This window comes from Atractosteus spatula, chromosome 22 (assembly GCF_055471065.1).
Source record: "Atractosteus spatula isolate fAtrSpa1 chromosome 22, fAtrSpa1.hap1, whole genome shotgun sequence".
Classification (NCBI taxonomy): domain Eukaryota; kingdom Metazoa; phylum Chordata; class Actinopteri; order Semionotiformes; family Lepisosteidae; genus Atractosteus; species Atractosteus spatula.
Window position 1 is genome coordinate 8,047,979 of NC_142727.1, and position 18,511 is coordinate 8,066,489.

Sequence of the window (18,511 nt, forward strand, 5' to 3'; positions counted from 1 at the left end):
AGCAAGTGAGAAGGTGAAAATAGTCATATTTTTGAATATCTAATGTAGAACTTGTGCCTAGGATTGCACAATGGCTTGGTCTTCCTCAATTAAAGATCAATTATTGTTAGAGGAGTGCAGAAGTAATATTTTTAAATCTTTACAAGCACAAACATGAGCACACCCCTACCCGGGCAGACCCAGGCAGCAAGGGGTTGCATGATGCTTTGTCACAGCATGTTCGCGTCAGGGACCATCTTAAAAAATGTTTTTACTTGACTTAAGTGAGGACACTTTAACCAGATGATTTGTTCTAGAACATTTCTGTGTGTGGAGGTGTGTCAACCCGGAGGAAAACGGGATGAAAACGTTGTGCTGTTGCAGAGCTGGGCCTCTCTGGGGCAGCGTTATTCTGCCACGGCGGGCTGTGAGAGAGGGCTCTTCGGGCAGGTGAGAGGGTGGGCGCGTGGCGCTAGCGCTACAGCCAGGGAATCGCGTACTTACACAGCACCACGCTGGCCCGTGGGTTTGCCTACTTCTTCTTCCCTCCTAATGACATATTTTCAGTTTTTTTCTTCTGCGCCTCGTAGAACAAAAGACACACCTTTATGTTAGCATGTGAGTCACTCACATTACCTGTTCTTTCAGCCTGTTCTTTCAGTTCAGGCCAGGAGAGACATGGTCAGGTTGTTGGCTCAGACATGGAAATGTGAGTGCATTGAAAGTGGGCATAAAGAACGGTTATTGTGAAGGATTATTTAACATTTCCACATGGCAATGAGTGAGATTGGCATATATGCTGCAAAGACGCACATCACAGACATTGAACATTTACAAACCTATGGCTGTCAGCTGATTCAGAAAACGTTTTACCACCCATTTATAAATGTCAGGCTGGAACTGAAGTGCACCCACAATGCAGTTCACCTCCGCTACGCATGCGGATGTCAGGATGTGACGAACAAGGTTTTTTGTGGAACATGTCACCGCGTCGACTATGTTACGGTATAAAAATAATAGCAGAAGCCCTGACTTACCATTAATCAGGGAGATCCACATCATCTGCTGTCACAATAAAGCCTGATCCATTATTCAGGATCCCAGCCATCCCAGTCACAAACTGTTCTCCCCCCGTGAGCTCTAGCAAGCGGTACCACTACCATTAAAGCACGGACCACTAGGCTTAAGAACAGTGTCTGTCCTATGGCAGTACACGTCAGGAACAGCTAATTGCACAAATCTTCAGAATTCAGTGCACTTCTGCACTCTGCACTTTTTACTTGGCTGCCACATATCTGTTGTCCTGTGTGTTCATTGTGCTTATTGTTCTGGAATACCCGCTGTGTGTCGTTGTGCTACGCTGTGCGCGATCATTATTTATTACAGTTTTCTGTCCTGTGCACATGGTGTGAAAGTGGTGTTTATTGTACTGTGCTCATCCTGAGAGAACAGCGTGAATAAGAATCCCAATGTACATAGAACACATTAAAATCCCTCCACTCTCTATGGGTAGCAATGCTACCCAGAAAGGGTGGTCAGTGGAGCCGTTGGCCTCACTGCAGTGCGCAGGAGAGCGACGGCGGTGGCGAGGAGGGGGGGTTACCTCGGTCATGGCGTCGTCGATCTGCTTCAGCTCCTCGTAGTGGTCGCGGGAGTCGCGCAGGGGCTGCACCATGATCTCCTCGATCTGCGGGAACAGCTGCCCGGGAGCAGGCGGGACAGAAAGGACGCGGTGAGCAGGGGCAGGAGGAGCAGTTTGCCTTATGTTTTGAGGAGTTTTTTCTTAAAACCGTGGGAAGCACATGGAAGCATTTACTGCCAGTTACAGCCAGCAGAAACGACCAGCAGTCTGTGTCTGACATTTCTCTGGCGAAAGTGTTTCACTGGTAAGGAAAAGTATTTTTGACTTAATGCTGGTGCCTCTGCCAGGATGGATAAAGCTAAACCAGGCCAACGAGTCCAATCAGTATTTCTGTCCATAGTGTGAAAGTAACGTCCGCATCTGTCCCTGCCAGCTCTTGCTCCAGCACTCTGGGTAGTGTGCAGCAGGGAAAGAGGTATCCCACTGTCTTTCACGCCACGCACCTTCATGACAGTTTCGAACATGGGGATCAGGACAAACTTGATGAAGCCGATCTGCGCCGTGGGCTTGGTCACCTTGTCCCGGTCCATGAAGGGAGCCACTGGGAGCCCCTCCGACTTTTCCCGGTCACTCTGCAGAGAATCGGGAAAACAGAGTGAGATACATACAGACGATACCACGAGATGAGGCCCAAAACAGCCAAGGTGTTGTGAGCCTCTGTGTACACCAACTAACTAGTAAGACATAAATATTGCTGATGCGGAAAACTCAGGGTCTGCAGCAGATGTTCATGGTCAGAGTTCTGTGCCAGAAAAGCTTTTAAAAGCAGAAGGAGAGCATTTTTGTTGAAATGCCCTGAGCAGCACACAACCAAGGCATTAAAACATACACTATAGAATCCTAATACTCGTTCTGTACAGAAGGCAGTGTGTAGGAATAAAGGATGTCAAGATGCCAAATAGGTCACTTAACAAGTAGCACAACGAAAAAAAAACTCCCAAAAACAGACTTCAGATCCTGAGCACCCACTCTCCTTAGAGAGCACGATTTCGTATTGATGCCACTGCTGGTTAGGATTTCGACTCTGTCCCATTCCTGGTTTGAAAGTGCTCGGAAGAGAGAGGCCGCGGGAAGGAAGGTCCGTCGGGACGCACTGACCTGCATGAAGTACTCCTCCAGCAGGCAGTCCACCCAGGGCTCGGCCACCTCTGTCGGCCTCACCTCGTTGGAGATGTCACAGCACTTGATCAGCACCATCTTCAGCTGGACAGGGGAGAAGCACAACCGACCTTTTCAACCCAGCCAGGGACTGCCTCCACCCCCTGCCCTCACCTGCGTACGACCCCCTGCCAGAATATGTCTGGCATATTCGGCATCCCACTTTTCTATTACAACACGTCATGATGTAGCACTCAGTGTCCCATGACTAATACCAACTGGGAGTCCAGTGCTACCTCCTTTTAACCGTTACACAAAGACGGAGTTGAAATAAAGGATCTGGGCCGTAACTGCAAAAGGTAAAGATATTGCAAAATGTGCTCCAATGTGATTCTGTTTGCTGCAATCTTTGACCCACATAATAACACCAGCTGTCGGTACTGGATACAACAAATACTGAGTCCTGTCCTGTACGTACGCAGGTCACATGCTCCTCATTGGTGAAGTCAAAGTTGTCGACCTTCTGTTTGAAGGAGTCCAGTATCTCGCCATGCCGGGCCATGTCAGTGGCCAAGATCAGCGTGATTATGGCCTGCGAGGGCAAGTAAATAAGTAAGCTATTACACATGTACTTTTCATTGTGCTGTTCTATAACAACAATAAATCAAATCAAAAGCAGAATATTATCCACAAATCTTGGAGATCTTTGAGGAATTATTCTCAGTTCCTTTCTTTCCCGGGTGGTGTAAACATCTGTAACAGAATAAATTATGAGAAGATCAAACTGTTCATCGTCTTTAATTTAACGTTTACTTATTTTAGAAGACTGCAAAAGGGGACCCGATACAAATACAAACCACTGACAAAGTGGACCCCGAGGACTTCTTCGAAATGAAGCAGAGGACACAAATGAAAATTATGGGGAAGTGCATTTGAGAGTGCGAGAGTAAAGTGTCCTGAAAAGATTACGGAGTATTTAGTGAACATTTGGCTGAGCCCACTTGGCTGTGGGCTGACCTCCTGGCTGGGACCCCCCTGCAGGGTGAGGAGTGACCAAGGGGCAGCTGCAGAGGAGGAGATGGGGTGGAGAAGGGATGCAAAATAATGTACAGTATGTGAGGGAGAGAAGGGGATTGTGTGTAGTATTTATAGTGTTTAGGTGAGGAAATGACGTCAAGATTTATTACAAATGACTGACAGCTGAGTCTAATTGAACTTGGTTGTTACCATCCCTCCCAAAGCTTTGTTATAAATTCTACAAAGAGGCACCGCTTTACGCAAAGAGTGATGGGAGTATGTAACAAGGTGCCCAGCCAAGTTGGTGAATCCTATTGAATGAGATCTTTGGAACAATCATCTACTAACTACTAAACGGGCTAGAGGGGACAACTGGCCTTGAGCTTGTAGCTATTCTTAAGTTTTAATGTCATGTTTCCATCAAGGGAATCTTAGGAAAACGAAAGATAGCCCATTATTGGTAATGTGAATGAGAAGGGCAGTGATCGATGAGGTGCTGGGCCAGTTCCGAATGGCGGGGCTCTCTCGTGCGTTCCCAGATAGCTCTCTCCCTGGACGAGCACGCGAGCGGGCCGGCGATGGGATCCGCTGTCCCGGGAAGGAGAGGCCTGCGGAAAGACGGCTGCCCTCACCTGGCGGATCTGCTTGAAGACCTCGGGCTCCACGTTGGCGAAGATGTTGCACTCAGGCTGGGAGAGGATCTGGAAGGCCACGGCGCAGTGGTGGTTCTCCAGGGGGGAGATGTCATTGTAGCGCACGGCCAGCTCTGTCCGGGCATTGATCTGGTAACTAGAGACAGAGAGCCAGCAGGTGGGCGTGTCGCCAACGCAGGGACCTTCGGTCTGTTCACCTTTATATGACAACATATGCAAAGTTGCAGGATCACATGGATCTTCCATTTATGATACTCATCTACGACAGTCCCTCTGCAGTTTTGCAAAATAAGGAGAGTGATTTTGCCTTTCTGAAAAATACATGTAGTGAAGTCAGCACGATGACCTATCCTATGTGAATGTGCTTTTCAATGCACACTATGTAAAGCACATGTCTACATCACTGCTGGAAGGAGTGGCTCTTACTCTGTTGCTCTATTATGGATACCTCTGGGGAACAGGGCTCACATCCTAACTGGGGGGAAGGTCACCCTCACGCTGGTCAACAGAGCACGGGCACGGCTCCCTGTACTGTCAGGCCCACTCACGTGTTGTTGTAGCCTGGATGATCCAGGTCATGGCACACCGCTGCGGTCATGAGGATGCCCATGTCTGTCAAGGTCAGCTTCTCCTGGACAGTGCAAACAAGGCTTGTTTTGTTTTTTTATTCTGTGTGCGCTCCAGACATATCTGGAATCTAATTCACGCAATGACATTAAACAAATGACACATTTTCTGCTTCTAACAGACACTTTCTAACAGCAAAGTCTGGGCCTGAGCTTCCGCTTATTAAAGATATAGTGCTAAAGACAGTCTGAGAATGGCTGCATTTAGCAGGGCTGCTGAGATTAGGGTTGGGTCGTTGAGGAACTTTTGGTGCTTTGTTTCTGCATATCCACGAGAAAAAGGTTGCCTGACAATACCAGAGGTTACAAAGGAACAAGTAAAGGTTTATTCCATGGTGAAAAGCAAAGAAAAAAACATAACAACCAAAAACTTCTTTTCTTCTCTTTTCAGCATGTAATAAACCTTTACTTGTTCCTTTGAGGCCTACACATGCTGACGCAGCTACCTACTTGAACTACTTCAATACCAGAGGTTAGTCAGGTGCAAAGCCAGGGACGTTTTCTCTTATGAAATCCACCAGTATTGAAAGAAAAATAAAAAAAAATCAGCAGGAAAGCAGAACTATCTTACTGTGTTTTGGGAATGCATGTCACATGACAGCCCTCACCTGAAGATTGCACAGGTGGATCATGCCATACATCATCTGGCTGACGCAGAAGCAGTGTCTGAAGTTGTGGAAGGGGTTGTTGCGGTAATTCTCCTGAATGCTGATCTGGAACAGCACAGACACAGAGCAGAGCAGTGCACAGTGAGCCTCCCAGCCTTTCCCCCTTGCAATGAGTCCTTTCCTCTCAGCTTCAAATAAAAAAACATGGGCAAAAGAAGTGGTTTGTGCACCTATAGGCATATTTATTCTTTGAAGTCCAAGACCCTGATGAATTAGACGTCACAGAGGCTACTATCAATGAATCTCTGCAGATAGAGAACATCTTAACAAGATTTTTTCACTTGCTTTGGTGTTCTCTTGCCTCAAAGGCTTAATGACAGAAAAATGCATATTTTTTTCTCTTTAGTTCTCAGGACCAGTTAAACCGCTCTCTGCTGAAGACAAAGGCTCATACTGTAAGTGTAAGAAAGCAATCTTCAACAGTGGGACCGGGCTCCTGCTGTTGGATCAACATGAAAGACCCCTGCTTCCATGACCAAAGTCCCTCGTTCTTCTGGCTGGGTTTGCAATTCAGAGCTCACACAGTACTGGCGCGTTAAAGTTTAGCAAATTCTGAAATCGCCTCTCAGCTCCTTACCAGCCAGCGTTTGAGCGTGATGGGGTTCATGTTGAACTCCTTCACCAGGCCCAGGTCGTGATACATGTACTCCAGACAGCTCAGCATCTGAGCCGCAGGGTCCAAGCCAGCAGGGAGCGCCGTGCCATAATGTCAAAAGAGAAAAAAGAAACAAATGTCCTATCTTAGCCAAACTTTACTAGCAAAAGAGAAGGCACAAAACATGCCAGATACATAGAGAAAGCTCCCCTTTTCTCCTCCTCTTCTGAACACCCAAATGGAGAGCATAATTCTACCACTACAATACATGACACCCCTATTAGTGACAGGAAGATCTCTGAGTTTTTTTAGCCACTCATGGGAGTTACAAAGAGGGGAGTTGGGGTGTGCTATTAGGGTGTCATACAATACAAAGCCTGTCTTTCTCAAGGGAATTTAATTGAAACAGGTGCAGGAAACTTTTTTTTTAAAAAGGGGTCAATGCTTTAAGTGCAGCATGGTGGCACAGTGGTTAGCATTGTAGCATTGTTGCATTCTAGTGCTCTGGGCCCTGGGTTCAATTCTGGACCTGGGGTGCTATCTGGGTGGAGGTTTTATGTTCTGTCTGTGTTTCAAGTGAGTGTCCTCCATGTGTTCTGGTTTCATCTCCCAGTCCAAAGACATGCTGGTAGGTGAACAGGCCCCGGTGTGAGAGTGTGTGTGACCTGTGATGGACTGGCGTCTCCACTATGATGTATCCTGTCTTGTACCCATTCCTTCTGGGGATGTGCTTCAGCTTGCCAGCAGCCCTGAATTGGATTAAGTGGTCAGAAAATTGATGGATGGGACAATACTCTAGGTAAATGAGCCCTCGCCCTCCTGCCCACTCATGAATGGGTTCAACTAAAGACACAAGTGACGAAATTGTAGACAGATCAGAAATCGGGATTCTCACCTCATTGTGCTCCCAGTGCCATACGTCAAATGTTGGCTTCTTCAGCGCTTCTATGGTTTCCTGGGATAAAGTGTACTGTCGGAATAAAGAGGAAAGGAGGTCTTTAAGCAGAATGGTGTCCATCACAATTAAAGCTGAACTTACAGAGATGAAAGAGAGTTTGAATTAAAACCTAGAACCTAGAATTGGAACCGTTCTGAGAGTAAAGGACCACCTGTTTTTTTCTGATTCTACATTGAAAGGAAGAATTGCAAGACCTTCTTCTTTGTTCACGGTACAGGCTCTTCTACTGCTAGCTGGGTTTTAGGAGTGTAAGGTACTGCTTTCTCAAACTTTTTTTCTCCTCATCTCTGAGGAAGTACTTTGAGAATGTCTGAGCAGTTGCAACACCTGGATGCCAAATCCATCCCCTATCAATCCCATTCAGCTTCTGGCAGTCTACACTGGCCAAACACAAGACCCTGCGTCCTCTTTGTTTTACTCTTCGAGTCTACTTTTAAGGTACTCGCACACTGTGAGCAACTGATCAGATTTATTTGTGTGTGGAAACGTAACCTTGGAGTCAAGGAGAGGAAACGGGGGCCGTGTTTTGAAATTGTAAAGGCGCCTGTTGAGTTCTTCAGGTCACTATTAGGTACCGTGGTCAGAGGTCGTGGATAGTCTCACAGGGAGAGCTACTGGAGCTGAGCTCCTGCACGCTCAGCACTGGCTGTAGTGGATCATTCCTTTGGTTTAGAGACGGAGTCTAAACTTCTCGCGACAGTAACTGTTTCAAACTTTGAAATGCCCTTGTAGACCAGGAGTCTATAAGACATCCGAAACCCTGCAACAACTTTTCTTGTCAGTGGCCACTTAACCCCCCCCCAGTTTAATCAAGTACCATGTTGGACAGGGTGAGCCAAAGTATTGATTTATTTCTGCCCAATCCCAAAAGGAAACTAATTTAACAAACATTTCCCTCACAGATCAGTGATTCACATTTAGTCACACACATTATATACATTATATTTTTCTATGTACAAGACAAAGCAGGCACACAAGAAACACCCCAAGTTCATGTTACCTTGGGGTAACTGGGGACATCTCTTCTGGGGGTCATTTTCTTGCCATCGTCGGAAAAGTTGTATTTGCAGGGGCAGTTTACTCTGAAGCAAAGGAAACCATAGTTACATGCAATTGTTTGGATGATGCAATGAAATTTCACCTCAAGCTTTTTTTTCTACAATAAATACAACCAGATGAATGGTACCTGTATATTAGCATAGGAAATGGGGAGAGGGGAGGGGGCATTCTGTCGGCCATACAGCGAAAGATATGTGTCAGAAATGCTCTGTCAATGTTCTGGAACCTGATTCATTGGAATCCTTTAGGAGCATCTTGGAGAAGGTGTGGGATCAATGAGTTATACAGTGTGTAACCGTGCTAAGACTCCAAGCACAGCATCTGCTTCCTGCAGTAACTATCCATGTTGTCAATCACGTCCTTTTGGAATAAGCACACGCTGATCCCGGGAACCATGAAGAGATTTGAGAAATGCCTGCGACATGGACCATAATCTTTACATGAGTGAGGAGTCCATTAATGCCTCATTTAGTCTAAGTAGCTACAGTAAGTGAGCTAAGGATCTCATCCACTTGTTAAAAGAAGAGCTTTTAACAACAGGGATGGACAGTTTGGTCCATACTCCCACCACGCTTTGTTGTAAGAAGTATCTTTTCTAATCAGTTGTGGAAAAATGTGCTTCTCTCTATAGGTTATAGTATTTGCTAATGTGTCTAACAACTTTGGCAACCTTCACGGCAGCTGTAGGCTCCCTGCAGAAGAAGGAAGTCCTGCAGTAACAGCAGGAATCCCAGGTGAGTGGCTTTGCTGGGAGGGACCCGTCTGTTCAAGGAGATCCTTGTCATATTTGAGCCCTGGCAGTCCCCCCCCCCCTCCCCAGGCAAATGTAACAAAGTGTTGGAAAAAGCCATCAGAAAGCTTTTTCCAAAAAGCATGGAAGTAAAATCAATGGAAGCTACTCTAAAAATCCAATAGGGTCTCAACATTCAGAAGGGCTTGCTGCAGAGATCTGTTGCGAATAGCCAATGTCCAATCCATCTCTATAACATCTCAATGTACTACAGTATATAGTACGTATGGCTAAAAAACATGAGTTACCCTCCCTTATGTGAATATTTAAGTACTAATGCATTGGCTTTATGTTAATTACAATAACATTGATCGGCCAAAAGAAATAGCAATAATCACAAATCAGTAATCAGCTAATACAAACAACACAAATCTTTCCTCCGCATCCAGCTCGCACTTTCACTATGCTTCTATTATTAGCACGTCCCACTGTATTTAAAAGAGCAAAAAAAACTGACAGGGAGCCTGTAACGTTGTCTCCAGCCTGTCATTCTGCCAACACAGAACCTGGAGTGTTCATTATAATATAAAAACAAGACCAGCTTGACCAGCTTGGGAACTTGGGCCGACGGCAGGCAGATGCTCATTTTCTAGCTAGGTTTGTCTCAGGATCCTATCCTGCTGTGCAGCTAAAGTGAAATCTGGAGTGATCCACCTCCGGCTAGTTTTCAACCCATACTGCTCTTCTTTCATCTCAGACCCGTTCATCCATAAGCAAATTTGAGGATGTCGAGTCCCTACTGCATACTATGTGCCTGTCAGGCTTCAAGAAGAATATCGCATGCAGGTGTGAAGAAGAAAATCACTGCAGTGGACAGAGTTCAAACAGGAGTCCATAGATGCATGTCTGGTTGGATCAGCTTTCTTTCAGGAAGTGGCTGGAGAAGGTCCTTGGGTGGCCGGGGAATGGCCTATGGCCTTCCTTACACTCTTACTATCCCAGGGTTACTGCGGTCTCACCTGCCACCGCCCCTGGACGTCATCTCGTCCCGCAGCTTCTTCAGGTCGTTCTTACACTTCTCGATCTCCACCACCTTCAGCCCCTCCACTGAAACACAAGCATTGGCGCACGATGCTGAGTCCGCCTCCTTGACCTCATGGTCTCACTGCACCGTGGCCATCCAGGTCTTACTGTGCATTAATTGCCAAGCACACTCACTGATGTCACCACAGCAAAATCAGAGTAAGTCTAGTAAATCACTCAGAAACTGGGGAAAAACACAGAGGGTGTGGGAAATCCGTAATACAATACAGTACACAAGAATCTGTGGCAAAGATAATTTGCAGTATAATGCAGATGTGCACTGAGGATTTAACTGCAGCTGGAAATCTTAACATCACACGTTAACAATTCAGTCGTACACTGACAGCGCTGAATCTTTTGCTGCTATGCAATGAAGAAAAACTCACACTCCACTCTCTTCTCCAGCATCGCCAACCTGTTAGTCACCTCTGTCTTCAGCTCGTTGATCCGAAAAGCCCTGCAAGACAGACCCAGCCTTGACTAGGAAGCATCCACAATGCCAGCAGCCACTATGTTAGTCTTAATTTCAATTCTGTTTTGTTTTACTTGTAAGGCTGTGCTTAGATGTTTGCTTTCCCCTAAACCCAGTGAGCTAAAGGATCTAGATTAACCAGAGAAATGAGAAAAGCTTTAATTGTGCTGGAACTGGGTTCAAAAAGGAGTTGGGTGCAGATTCTGACATGGAAAAGAGAAGGTAAGCAGCCCTGTGCCTGGAAAGTACCAATATAAACTATGACATGGGGAATGTGTAGTCCACAAGTGGTGAGGGTGGGCACCAACATATCCTCTACGCTGACTCCAAACACTGGAGCCCCCCAAGGCTGTGTAGTTAGCCCTCTCCTCTACTCCTTATTTACCCATGATTGTGTTGCCAGACATAACTCAAACTCCATCTTAAGTCTGCGGACGATATAACAGTCATCGGCCTGATCACAGATGGTGAAGAGTCTGCGTACAGGGAGGAGGTTAAAACCCTGGCAGCATGGTGCCAGGATAACAACCTCTCTCTGAACATCAGTAAGACTAAGGAGATGATTGTGGATTATAGGAAACATCAGGAAGGAGGTCACACACCTTTCTGCATCAACAGGACTGCAGTGGAGAGGGTCAGCAGTTTTAAGTTCCTGGGAGTTAGCACAGAGGACTTAACCTGGTCTCACCACACCAACATCGTGGTCAAAACAGCACGGCAGCGCCTATTCTATCTCCGCAGGCTAAAGAAGTTTGGCATGCCGTCACATATCCAGACCAACTTCTACAGGTGCACTATTGAGAGTATCCTGACTGTCTGCATCACTGCCTGGTATGGGAACTGCTCCGCCCTGGATCGCAAAGTACTGCAGAGGGTGGTGAAGTCAGCACAGCTCATTACCGGCTGTGAGCTACCAAACATCCAAGATATCTACTCAGCAAGGACCCCAGTCATCCCAGTCATAAACTGTTTTCTCTCCTACCATCCGGTAAACGGTATCAAAGCATTCAGTCAAAGATCAACAGATTACGAAACAGCTTCTACCTCCAGGCAATAAGACTGCTAAACAGCCAAGCTGCAGTCACATTCAGCAACCACCCTAATGGTCTTTGTTAAATGGGCAGGTTACATGGACATACAGTTTTCCATTGTATTTGGCACACTGCATATTGCACTGTTTGGACATAATGTATTCCATACACCCTGAATATGCAGCAATAATATTTATATTGAGTTTTTTTAAATTCAATTTTTATTGCACTATTATTATGGAACCTTACTCTGTAACTTTTAATTTTGTGCTTTTTATTTTTATTTCCCCCTGGTGAGCTCGCAGAAAAGACATTTCATTGCCAGCAATTACTGCTGCAGGCTGTATTGTTGTGCATTTGCTAAATAAACTTTGATTGATTGATTGACTGATGTGTATGAGGGGATTTCAGAGTCATCAGGATGAAGTCTGTCACTCCTCTTATACCTTATTCACTGGTTACATGCTTCTACATCTCACATTTATCTCCAAGTCAAGGCTTTAGCTGATACTTTGAAATTAGCCTTCATCACTTTGGGCCAGTTAAGAACTCAAGTGGACTACACTCAGTGACACAGATCACAGAAGCCTCAGATTTACAGAGCCCAGGACTACTCCACTCCAGTCAGCACCAGTCCACCCCAGCTCTTCAGTAAAACCAGACCCTGCATTACATAACTGAGGCAATTAACAATGAATCACACGACTGGGGTTGGTGGTGATAATACTTTGCAGAGTAGTAGGTTGTAAGTTCCAGTGTTTGACTGACAAGGATTTAGCCTTTAATTAAGCAGGAAACCGCACTGAGGCCATCAGCATTTTGCAGGAGAGGCCCAGCTGTGGGAGGGTAGCAGGGGATGAGAAGGGTAAGATTTTATCCCCTCAAACGTTGCCGATTTCTGCCTTGAAGAAACGAATTACCTGCTGAACTGCTCGGCCACCTGAGACAGTACGTTCTGAAACATGTCCTCCTTCTCTGCGAAACCAAAGGTAAGAACCCAGAATTACATTCCAACAGAAAGTTCGGTGAATTCATTGAAAACATGCATGTGTAGTGTTTATTTTTTATCAAAACTTTATTTTGTTAAAAACTCTTCACGGGACTCATTTTAAATTTTAAAGAGCATGTGTCAGATTTTTCCTACACGTGTACCTGCGGAGAACAAGCATTAGTAAAAAATTACCTCCCAGCTGGCCACCAGATAAAGGAACAACTTTGTACAGAGAGCTGGAAAAAGAAAAAAGAAATCCCAGAATCAGTACGATTACTAACAATCAGGATGGAAACTTTGCCCCCAGCGGATGTTTTTGTCAATATTGTATAACAAAGGCTAAATCCCATTTTCTGGATTTCCAGACTCTTGGAAGAAAAAAAAAGATATTTCTCTGTTTTTAGGATGTAAATATTATTCCCCTAAGGAGACACCAATTTTAATTCTGAAGAGTGACACGTTCAAAAATGCTTGTAATTTCTTGTAAACGTCTTGTAAATGAAATTACATTTTTCTCTTGAGCAAACGTGTTAAAATGTAAAACAGTCAGTGCCACATCCACTTTGATATAAATCTGATGCATGCAGTTGGTCAGATGTATCCTTATGTACTTCAGTGCTGTTTCTTCAGCACTTTCACAGCTGTTCACAGCAGAGGTTCCTGTACTGTTTATTTCTATTAAATTTTACAGAAGAAAAATGCTGCACAAAGAAAAAAAGGCTGTTACCAGCCCATTTTTAGAAAAATCTGAGAACCGGGTTTCGTGCCAAACTAGCAGACCCCATACCTCTGAGAGTTAGTGGGCATCGTGGGGTCGATGGAGACAATGGCTCCTTCCTGGTCCACCAGCATGATCGCTGTGTTCCTGTGAAGAGAAACAGCCCAGTTCAGTGCAGGTATCCATCCAATTGCCAGTCTGCTGAACCAAGAGGCCACTTTCCATGAGCCAGATCACATTCGATCTGTGATCTTTCACAATTGCTGCACAGTCCTTGTGTTTACTTCATACTCACAACTTGGAACCTACAGTACCTGTGAGGTCAGGCTCAGATCATACAGACTTCAAAACCATAGTTTCTACTGAGACACTAAATGAATAATGTTACAAATGTTCATGGAGGAACGTTATAAAAGGGCCCTTTCACCCATCTATCAGCTAGATTCTGTTCCAAAGAATGGCAGGAAGTGTCATTATTATCTGTACATGCACAATGTTGCCTCTATGGTTGTCTTCCAGAGACACCATGTTTGAGCCTTCCATGAAGGGATGTAGACTCCCTCATGTGAAGATTTTTTAAAAGTTCCGCAAATGAAGACTAGTACTAAAGCACTCAGCAGTCTACTTTTTTGCCTCACAAGTCCATACCTGCGCTCAGTCAGAGAAATGTCACTGACCTGGGGATATTGGAAGAGGAACATAGCAGCTCCTTGATGTCACAGGGGCTGCAGTGCCGACTGAAAACAACCTGAACAGATAGAACAGAGAAGCATTAATCTGCCTGCTGCTGAGACATGCCCAAGACCCTCGTGCCCTTGATATTGAAGTGCCTGAAAGGATATTAGATAGTGTAGTAGGGTTGATCTCAAACCTGCACTAAAACAGCGATACACCAGTGAAACAAGTCCATAGCTGGAAAGGCACAGCACGCCACACCACACTGTTCCGTTATGTGATCTACAGAGGCGCACCACACACTTACAACATCATAGCTTGAGCGAGTCACTGTGACAACTTGAGGGGGAACTAACAGCTGGAGTGAGTGTGAAGGGTTAAACCACAGCTGTGACAGTACTACACATAAACCCGCACTCTCGCCAAGGCGGCAAGATTCTTCCTCCTTGCTGGTGATCAGAGGTAGAACTTCCAGCAAACCAATGATTAAAGGCTTTGCTCAGCTCTGCAGAAACAAGAGGGAAGGTCTCGTAGTCTCTAGTCCAGTTTTAGGGTTCTCAGCTCTGCTCCTGGAGAGCCCTAGTCCACCAGGGGTTAAAGGTTAATTGCTACATCATCGGTTTCTCAAGATTTGGAATGATCTCATTGTGAATACTCCTGTGATTGATTGGGTATATTATGTAATGTGGAATTCATCTGGGACCAAAATCTAAGCACGTTCACGAGGACTAGAGTTCCCTTGATTGAACAGATACCTTGCACACAAGTGTTGCCAATCTTTAGAAAAGATGACCTGAGGGAGACTTTCCAGGACCACTGTTGGACATCCCAGCACTAAAACTAGATGAGGAATAGAGTCCCGTCTAGCGCTGTTATTTTACTGAAGCAAACAACATCAATAACATCAGTAGGCGCAGAACGACAAAATGAATTAGTCATAAACTCTACCATATCCATATCAATCGAACAGAAACACCTGGGTGCCAAACAGCGCCAGATGATTTCTAATTCATTCCCCATTGGATGGAATGGCGAATATGTGAAAAAGCACCTTGCATGGAAATTGATGCTTTTGTCCTGAACTTGATAACCATTCACTGGCAGATCCAAATGAAACTGTCGGGCTGTTAGAAGTTCCTTTGAAGCCGGGTCATTTTAATTGAGCAACCAACAAGCTTGTTTTTTCTAGGTCTATGACGCTTCTAACGGTAACCGTTCACGGAAGGCAGGTTTGTGCAATTTGTGTTATGGAAATAAACATTACATTCTCTGGTCAAAGACAGCAGAGACTGAAGAAGTACGCAGATGCTTGAATACACCTATGGGAGAAGGAAGCTTGAGATAAACAATGGGCTCAGCTAAGACAAACATGGACATGCTAGCAGCAGGTGTCACAGACCCCAACTTATGTCAGCAGCACCTGTGACTCATGCACCCCCTGGTTTATTTTTAAAGCACTGATGCTACAATTGTCATGCAATGTGCAACTTCCATTAGTTTCCCACAGCAGGTGAAATAAGAAATAGGACTTATAAAGTGAGGAAAGGAAAGAACAACATAAAAAGAAAAAAAGTGAAGCAAGTCTTTAAAAGAATGCTATCCTTAAAATTTACATTACATTTATTGCACTATACCTTAATCTAATGTCTTTACACAGCTATGAGCAGAGTGTGATGATAAAAAGCTCAGATCTTGCTACCTTTCAAGGAAAAATGGTGCTCTTAGTTCACAGACATACCTGCAGTAACAGACTTGCTGTGTATTTGAATACCTTTTGTAGACACACTTCTTCTGAAGCAAATGCTTTGGTTAGAAACAGTCGCATGTGAGCAGCAGGAAAAAAAAGAGTGATGAGGGAATATGATATTTACACAAAAAAAATGGAATCAAGAAATTCATATTGCAGTACTGCAGCGGGCATTTTGGAAATAACTGAGCTTTTCAGTGGCAGAAACTGCCAGAGAGAACAGAAATGGTAAATGAACAAAATATGTATTGATAACCTCCTTCCACTGGCCTGCAGAGAACATCTTTAATCCCGTTGTCATGTTCCTCCATACAGCTGCCTGTACTTATGTTCTAATCAGCGGACACAGTGATTCTCGGCCACAGTGCAAACTTTATTTCTCGGAGAGATTGCGCCCCATCTGTTATTCTGATAGTTCCAGCTTTTGTGCATTCATAATTTAAAGTCTGCCATAACCTGTACGGTACCTCTTAGCACAGGACCTCCAGTGTGAAATAAAGTGTTCTGAAATATACCTCCCTTTTGGCTTTAAAAGGACCCGCACTGCTTTGTTTAGACACCACACTGACTGCTCCACGTGTCATGCACGACGCTTGATTTTTAAAATGGCTGCATAGAATCCGTGGATTTGGCAAAGACAGCGGCAGCATAAGTTTAAAGTATGGAGCACCAACCGCGGAAAAAACTCATTCTTACACCGTCAACAGGAGAGCTGCTTAATGGCAATTACCTTCTGGAAAGGAACATGTGAAGGTTTATTCCATGCTGAAAAAGAGAAGAAAAGAAACCGGCTGTGGAGCCTTCTTCGGGTGACTCCTGAAGGGAATGGACAAGAAGGGAGTTCTTTGGGTTGATGTGCCGAAGAAGGCTCCACAGCTGAAACATTGTGTTTCTTTTCTTCTCTTTTCAGCATGGAATAAACCTTTACTTGTTCCTTTACTGACGCAGCTCCCTACTTGAACTACATTACCTTCTGGATTTTACCGTCTACATCCAGATAGACGGTTTTGGGTGCGTAGGAGGAAGATCCAGATCCCATTTCCTCTGTTTCCCGTTCCAGCCTGGGGAATGTCCTGAGCCTCCTCTGTCCACACAACAGCGATCACCAGGGGAGGTTTTTCGAATCAGGATCTCAGACGCACGGCCTGACCCAGATCCACAGATCTCGGAAAAGCTTCAGAGAACAGGAACGACAGTGTCTATCTCTTATCAGAGCACAGCAAGTGGCTCTTTACTCCAAATTTTAAAGGGCACGAGTCAATGCAAACCGTTTTTCTCAAATAGAGCAAAAAAAACCTATGTCAAAAGTATGAATTTGCTAAAGTCTAAGAGAAAAGGTCAGGAATTCGGGCTTGCCCTTGTCTGACTGAGATGAAGGTCTTTCTAAACAGCAGTGAGAGAGGATAAAGAAAAGAAAAATCAAGATATACATATATTCAGTTGGTGGGAGGACACTAGGCAGCTCTGCAGTGCTGGAAGAGTCTGGGAATCGTGCTCGCTGTGCAGGAGACAAGCAGGTTAATTGGGTGCTTGGCTTGGAGAGGTGATTTAGCAAACTGCTTTCAAACAGGGTCACAGGTTACCATGCCAGCACTTGAATTCTCCAGAGTGCCACAAACAAACAGCAAAAATACCTCTCTCAGCTAGGTGGAGAGACAGAGAGGTATCTCCAGCAAAGTAAGAGAAACAAGACAAAATCCTTGTATTCCTTGTTGAGCTTTTTTGTTTGCTAATGTCCAGCCTCTCCCCCACCCACAGTATTTGCTGAATGTTTGAAAAGTACAAACAAGAGTTATTGGGATGAGACCATAAGAATCCAAGTTTAAAATCGATAAATCGTCTCACCTGGATCACTCTTTTGCTTGTAAGTGAAGTGATGATCTTCCCTGGGAGTTTCCTGAAAGAACCCAGGGTATGGGCTTTTACAAACAAACAGAGAGCCCAGATTGCAAGTTGTCACTTGATTTGTCCCACCTGACAGCACAGCATCCCTCACCTCTAATCAGAGCGACGCACCTGCTTAACAAAGTCATGGAGTGAGCCCAAAGTCATGGCATCATACAGCCCATAGAGCTCAAGACACAAATACTTGCACTCTGTGTTTAAAATTAATTCACTTTAAATAAACACACACATAAAAAAGTAATATCAGAACAAACTGTTTATTACTTTTAATAAATCAGCTAAATAAATTTAATACTTTGTTGCTTTTGCATTGTTGTCTGAATGAAAAACTATTGTTTTTTATTCCTATTCTTGTGTGAAAAGGTTGTAATCTTTTTGTAATTGTTTGACTCTTTTCAGTGTTTTCCTTTCTCATATAGAAAGGTCATATTCTACAGATACTTCTATTGTTTTTGTTTAAAGATAACAGTTCAAGAATTAGACTTTCAGTTTTATGTAGATATGGAGGGGATTTCTGATATTTCAAATAACACAAGACTTTTTAGTAAATTGCTGATGCTCATAACATGCATATATACAGTATATTAGCTCCTGCTTGTGTCCAAGATATTGGCACCGGAGAATAAATGATAATGAGTTTAGCTTTTTTATGTCATAACGTCATGGATATAAGGACACAAAGCTGCACCATAAAAATATAATTTGCATCGCATGCCTAAATTATGTTGCATTTCACCTACGAAACTTTTCCAGTTAATGAACAATTAAAACACTATCACCTGGTAGATTCAGTACAGTAATTTTTATGTATTTTATTACTCACCTATGTTTCTGCTCCTAAACCTACTGTAGTGTAACCCAATG

The 18,511-nt window shown here is 44.4% G+C and overlaps 1 protein-coding gene across 3 annotated transcripts; it reads right to left on the reverse strand.

Moving 5' to 3' along the window:
- Positions 1–511: 511 nt before the first annotated feature.
- LOC148816723 (high affinity cGMP-specific 3',5'-cyclic phosphodiesterase 9A-like) lies at positions 512–16,797 on the reverse strand. 3 transcript variants are annotated; one of them, XM_088939730.1, is made up of 18 exons: positions 16,713–16,797; positions 13,998–14,068; positions 13,390–13,467; positions 12,795–12,838; positions 12,532–12,586; positions 10,495–10,565; positions 10,052–10,132; positions 8,237–8,316; positions 7,174–7,248; positions 6,261–6,347; positions 5,624–5,728; positions 4,938–5,020; positions 4,369–4,525; positions 3,198–3,311; positions 2,720–2,824; positions 2,065–2,193; positions 1,583–1,678; positions 512–562 (listed from the first exon to the last, which is right to left on the reverse strand). In XM_088939730.1, exons 1-18 carry the CDS (start codon positions 16,779–16,781, stop codon positions 512–514), a joined length of 1,551 nt encoding a protein of 516 aa, XP_088795856.1. In that variant the 5' UTR covers positions 16,782–16,797. The 3 variants fall into 3 exon arrangements, with proteins under 3 accessions (XP_088795856.1, XP_088795857.1, XP_088795855.1); XM_088939731.1 differs by having other exon boundaries at positions 8,237–8,294; positions 10,045–10,132; XM_088939729.1 differs by having other exon boundaries at positions 8,237–8,318; positions 10,045–10,132.
- Positions 16,798–18,511: the final 1,714 nt, after the last annotated feature.

Bases quoted from the DNA above. Each gene is read 5' to 3' on its own strand.
- LOC148816723 (XM_088939729.1), bottom strand. From the start codon at position 16,781: ATGGGATCTGGATCTTCCTCCTACGCACCCAAAACCGTCTATCTGGAT. The intron at 12,587-12,794 runs GTAATTTTTTAC...TTGGTTTCGCAG, and splicing joins ATCTGGTGGCCAGCTGGGAG to AGAAGGAGGACATGTTTCAG. The intron at 563-1,582 runs GTAACCCCCCCT...TTGTTCTACGAG, and splicing joins TCGACGACGCCATGACCGAG to GCGCAGAAGAAAAAAACTGA.